At 34.1% G+C, this 6,113-nt stretch overlaps 1 protein-coding gene across 1 annotated transcript; it reads right to left on the minus strand.

The window, feature by feature from the left end:
- Positions 1-975: 975 nt before the first annotated feature.
- On the minus strand, positions 976-4,596 carry LOC107618427 (uncharacterized). The gene is made up of 4 exons (XM_016320485.3): positions 4,143-4,596; positions 2,799-3,995; positions 1,885-2,122; positions 976-1,468 (listed from the first exon to the last, which is right to left on the minus strand). The coding sequence occupies exons 1-4, from the start codon at positions 4,204-4,206 to the stop codon at positions 1,261-1,263; spliced, it is 1,707 nt and encodes a 568-aa protein (XP_016175971.1). The 5' UTR covers positions 4,207-4,596; the 3' UTR covers positions 976-1,260.
- Positions 4,597-6,113: the final 1,517 nt, after the last annotated feature.

The following is a 6,113-nucleotide window of genomic DNA, read 5'->3' on the forward strand; positions in this document are numbered from 1 at the left end:
GTGGACCTTACTACAAACCCGACCTCTTTAAAGAGGTTGGGCAAAACCATAAAGGTCCAGTTCTACTTGACTAAACAAGTGACTGCCTCCATAAGCCTCTCTAACTGGCTCTACCTCATCTAGAAGGTAGATCCCAACAAACCCTCGTGATAAAGGGAACGCTTATCTATCTGAAAAGATAGAACTACTCCAACAAAAGTAGTTATCTACTCTACTATAAATACACTTGAACCTCCAGGTATAACTCACGTTCTAGTCTACTAAAAACTTGACTAAAACCCTTACTAACTTAAATATTAGAGTCTCTTGCAAGTACCACCCCCCACTTCCTCACGAGAAACTCAGACAGACAGCACCTTGGCATCAATAAGTCGGACGCTGCCACACAAAGGGATTTGGACCTCACATCCAACCCCAAATTAACGTTTTAGGTAACTCTTGAAACAAAATTCATCTTCAATCAATCAACCAAATATTTATTATCACAATAAATAATAAAATCTTTTTCGAACTCAACACTTTTGTTTTTCCATGTGGTGTGTTCCACTTCGTTATGTTAAAACTTCTTTATTTTTTTTTTAAAAAAAATTGTTAAACATAAAAATTTAGCGCGACAACGATCACATTGCATTATGATGGTTGTAGTATATACAGTCCTAACAATCAAAATTGCAACCAAATCTGCAAGTACAACCGATTTAAACCCTTTCATATAATTGCATTTCTTGGACTCGTGTGCAATGATTTCTAGCAATCCATGGTAACTCAACAACTCAAGGGAGACACCCACCGCCACCATTTCTTTCTTTTGAGAGTATAAGATTGATGACTATGCTTTTAGTTTGGCTTTGTATTTGTTACTGCCTCACATGTCAAAGTGAAACCAATAAATACACTACTTTTACTTTCACCTAATTCTTCACAAAACCACATAAATCAAAATGGATTCTCTGCATAATATAATGAATTGAACTATTTTAGCGAACAACAACCCCAGCAAATCAATTTCCAAATCAAGTCTAATCGATTTACATACACTAAAGTTCATGCTCCATCATAAGAGTCCATAAATTAAACTACCAAAGCTCTCAAAATATATGTACAATACCAACATAGAAGAAATGCAATCCTCTTCTAACTATGGTACTCTACAAACTCTCATTCTGCACCTATATAATATAAGATACCTGTACAAAGTACAAACTCAATAATACTATGATCCGCATGGTAAACTTGTTTGTTTCATTCTTTCTCTTAAAATTAAGGGAGCAAAATGAGTGTTGCAGTGACAAATGATATCAAAAGCTGAACCATGTATCCAACAATGGGTAATAGTGAGGAGGACGATGATGACGTGGTGGTGGTGCTTGCTTCAGGAGGAGTAGTTTGGGACCCAAAACCTGGCATTATACCTGATGTTGATGTTGTTGGGCTGCTTGAGTTCAACACTGAAGGTGGGGTACCATAGCTGCAAAAGAAATTTCATGCCATATAAAAACCACAATCGGCAATCTTCATGTATAGAGTAAACACCAAAATTGATCCTCAACGAATCTTAAATCGGACAGTTTTTGTTCCTAACAAATTTTTATTTTTGAAAAGTTCTCAAAAATTAACTAATTTAATTTCGTTGAGACAGATTTCTTCATCGTTTTAAAGAAAAAATAATTTTTTATAGTAGTATATTTTACATTTAATTATTTTATAATAAAACTTTTTAAGAATTTACCGAAAACAAAAAAAAAAAAATCAATTTATCCGAGAAAAATCTAGAGAACTTTTAGCGAATAAAAATTTGTTGAGACCAAAATATTATATATGGAATTTTCTTAGAACTAATTTAAATATTTACCCTCGTATATTTTGTCATTGAAGTTCACTTACCCGGATGTGCCGGATCCTGTAGTAGATGACGACGAAGACGGTGTTGTTGGTGGCGCTGTAAGAGTTGAAGGTGTAGGTGGTGATTTTGGAGTTGATGGTGGATAAGTTGTGGTGCTTGGTGGAGTTGTTGTCATTGGTGGTGTAGTTGTTGTTGTTGTTGGGGGTGATTGCATAGGTGTTGTTGGTGATTGTGAATTTAATGATGACGACGATGATGGGAAAATGCAAGACCCGGAGCCTAATCACAATATGCAGAAGAACCCATTAACAAAAACGCTCACAAATGTTGTAAATCATCATATAAAACATTAACAAGAGAAAAGAAAACAAAAAGGTCTCACTATATGTATCTTGAGTATAGAAATTCAAATTGATCACAGTTCAAAAATTATAGATCCGTTTTTGGTTAACTAACAAATGCTTAAAGGGTAAAATACTAATATGATTTAACATTTAGAGTTTAACATTCAGATTTTAGTATAAAAATATTTTTATTGACAAATGTAATAATAAATATTATTAGACACATACTTGTATTAAAATTATCCTAAAAAAATAATGTTACTGACCAAATTAGTAATACATAAACAAAAATTTTACTGAGGTACCCAAAAAGATTTGATCTGTTAGACAAATCTACCACAGAATTAGTAATTTTGTCAGCCACATAATTTTCACGTGTAATTCATTTCAGGGATTTGAATCTTAATCCTTCTATATTGCACGCGTTATGGTTTCTTCTGGGTTAATTCTACTTTGTTCCTTATAATTACTCACGTAAATCATTTTAATTTTCTCTAGTTTGTTACCTAAGAATTAAAATTTTCACTGGTACTTTTAGCACTTGAATCATGATAGGAATAAAAAAATCTAAAAGAAAACATACATAAGCTACTAAACTACTAAGATCTTACTTGGATTGGTGTTAACTAAGGTAGCAGTTCCTCCAAAGTCACAGCTTGTTGATCCAGGATGCTTCTGATAGTAACTATTGAAAGCAAAAGAAGCATGATTCTGCAGAGTAACTGGACTATAACAACTCCCACCTTGCTGTATCTGAGAACAATCAGCACCCCCCATTCCACAAGCATAGTCCAATGCTGCTTGCAGCGCTGTTTCCGCCGCCCCATTCTTCGCCACACACCAGCTCTGTCCACCACCCTGTGTGGCCGGAGGCGGCAGGGCAGGTGCAGTGGGAGGCGGCTGCGCAAAAGATGTTCCAGGATTGGTTACCGGTGCTGGCGGTGGATTATTTGTTGTTAAAGGAACCGGTGTTGAAGAAGGAATTGTTACTGGCATTGTGGATGGATTGGTTGTTGTTGGTGAAATTGTGACAGGGTTCGTTGAAGGAACTGTGATTATGGTTGGTGTATCTGGTGGTGTGATTACTGAGTTTGTTGTTTCATCTAGAGTTCTTCTTTTGTTGGATTCCGGAAACAGATCCTCCTCCTCTGTTGTGTCTACTTCTTGTGCATACAATGCAACTATTCTTTCCATGATCTTGTTGCTTCTTGATTCCATGTGGTTTGACATTGATAGTTTTGCCGAAATCGGGATTACTTTACTCTTGATTGATAGAATCAGAGGAACGTCTTCCCAACCAAAAGTAGAAGCAGCAGTCGTGGCACGTTCTAGAATAAACTTAACATCCAAATATTTGTTCATGTTGTCCTCTATCATCACATAAGATTTTGTTTCCTTTATAAATGAAAGGATGTTACTTAGATCTCTCTCATGCGATGCACTCTTCAAATTTTCTAACAATGACAAAGGAAACGCTACAGAGAGTTTTACTTTGTTAGTTAGAACTGAATGAACTGATCTAAGAGAAGATACCAGTGAAGGTATCTGATTCTTGGTGAAGCACTCACTTCCACAAGAAAAACTGATGCTTTTGATGTTTTGTTGTGGAAGTAAGTTCAGTACGTGGGAATTTAGCCATGGAACTAGTGAACAGGGTTTTGAAGTGATGAAGTTTTGAGTTAGGCTTTTATTGAGGTAGAAATCAATCGAGAAATCGGAGATTGTTGGAGAGTTCAAGATCCTATGATCTGTGACTAAGATTCGATTACGCGATTGTGGCACGTTGATTGAAAATCCCACTAAATCTCCTGCACAAACAAAATAGAAGGGTGAAACAAGAAGATCAAGAATCTGAAGAACATCAATTCTCACCACAAAAATAAAGATAAACAAGTTGAATAGAATCATTATTACCACTTTTTTTTTATTTTCTTTCAGAATTCAACTCTACTTACCAGAACACGATGAGGTAATGAAAAATGAGAGAAACAAGAAGCACAGAGAAGTTTCCTTAGCCATTAGGAGAGTGTGTTGAAATTTCAGTGTGATTCATGCAGAGGAAGTGCTTTAAAGACATAGCAAAGCATAGAAAGAATAAAAGCCGAGAGAGGCGGGGGAGTGTTGAAGATAAAGGTGAGAGGATAGTGGGAAAAAAAGTGTCAAAAAAGAGAGAGTCCGAGTTGTAATGATAAAAAGAAAAAAGATGTGTTTGATTTTGCTTTATGACTAAGGATTGGGTTGGAAATGATAAAAAATCTAATGCTAATTGTTATTGTGTATGATAGACAGTATAGAGAATCAACCATGCTTTTTTGCTTTTTGGGTTCTATATCTTTGCCAAAGGTCCCTTTGATTCATGTGCATGGCAAAATAATGGGACGCTCATTACACATGGCCTCAAGTTTGATTGCACATGTATTTATGTGGTGTTGTTGCTTTAGTAAGCAGAGAAATTAGATGGGTTTGAGAAGGAGAAATTACCGCTGAATGGCCGTCTCATGCACACCTTTTTTCTTATTATTGTTATTATTATAAAGAGAAAGTTTAGAAGCACTTTTATTAAAAATTAACATTTAATCAGCAAAAAAAAAATGAGTAATTTTATATTATTGGATAAAATTTTATACCATTAAAAAATATCAATGATGATTAATTAATAATTACAAATCACAAAATTTAGTGAGCCTTAACATTTTTTTATTTGTTTTCTCTAGGTCGTCTTATTCTTCTACTTGGAATATGACTTAGAGAGTGAGTGTGGAGGTTTAAATGAGGTTTTCTTTGTAATTTTTTCATTGCAATGTTATCCAAAAAATGGGTAAATTGAGAAAGGGTCTATTAAGCTGAGTAGGACAAAAAAGTATATTTTGGTTCAGTTTGTGCTCCCATAGCAATGAGGTAAGCTAGTCACATACCCGACTTTTTTCCTTTCTTTTTTAATACTTAATTTAATTAGGCAAAGATGAGGAGGCTTTATGAACGTAAAATATTTAGATATAGACAACATGGGTGAGACAAGTCACATGGAAAACAGTAGTCTTATTCGGCAGGGCATTCTTTCCTTTTTCAAATTTCAACTCAAGCAAAATTCTAAAGTAATATCCGACTTGGTTTCCAGCCGAAAGCATGTTTGAATTAGTTTAGGGAGAAACAGTTAACTGTGTGTGTGACTGCACAGTCACAACTCACAACTGATAAGGCTGATGCATTGTATATGCAAAAAGGATTACTTCTTAATTCTAATAACTTGATTTATTTTTCTGTTAAAAATTCTTAAGTGTAACTAACTTCACATGCTTGATGCTTTTGTGCATATTCTTCAGATTATTTTTCATTTTGGTCTGATGCAGAATGTTCTTCTCTATTTTCTATTTTTTTATTTTTATTTTTTTTTTGGGTTTTGTTTTTGTCAGCCCAATCCAAGGTACCACAGATTTTCTTTGGGTTATAAAGGGATAGAGCTACCGCATTGAAGCCTTATATTGGTTCCGGTCCGTTTGTATTGAATTGCTATTTTGTTGGCCTTATATATGTTCAATTTCGACATAAAAAAACATTGTGAAAAATGACAGAAACAAAAAAAAAAAGAGTTGAAAGCAAATTTGAGAATAATTTTTTTCCTTTTAAACAGTCTTGCTCTCTTACTTAGGGGTGTTTGTTAGAGTATAGCTAAGTTAGTGAATCTATTTTCTATTCTATTATGATTAGTTAGAGGGTAGAGGAGTCTTTCTAACATAATTAGGCCTGACTTTTATATATATATATATATATATATATATATATATATATATATATATATATATATATGCTCTTTAGAAAATAGAGTGTAATATCATTTTTTAATATTCAATTTATCTAGTTCATTTTCTTCTCTCTTTTTTTGGACTATTCATTTCCACGCTCTTATTATGCTACCTATTCAATCT

The sequence above is a fragment of the Arachis ipaensis genome, chromosome B9 (genome assembly GCF_059453495.1).
Source record: "Arachis ipaensis isolate K30076 ecotype BB chromosome B9, ASM5945349v1, whole genome shotgun sequence".
NCBI classification, from domain to species: Eukaryota; Viridiplantae; Streptophyta; class Magnoliopsida; order Fabales; family Fabaceae; genus Arachis; species Arachis ipaensis.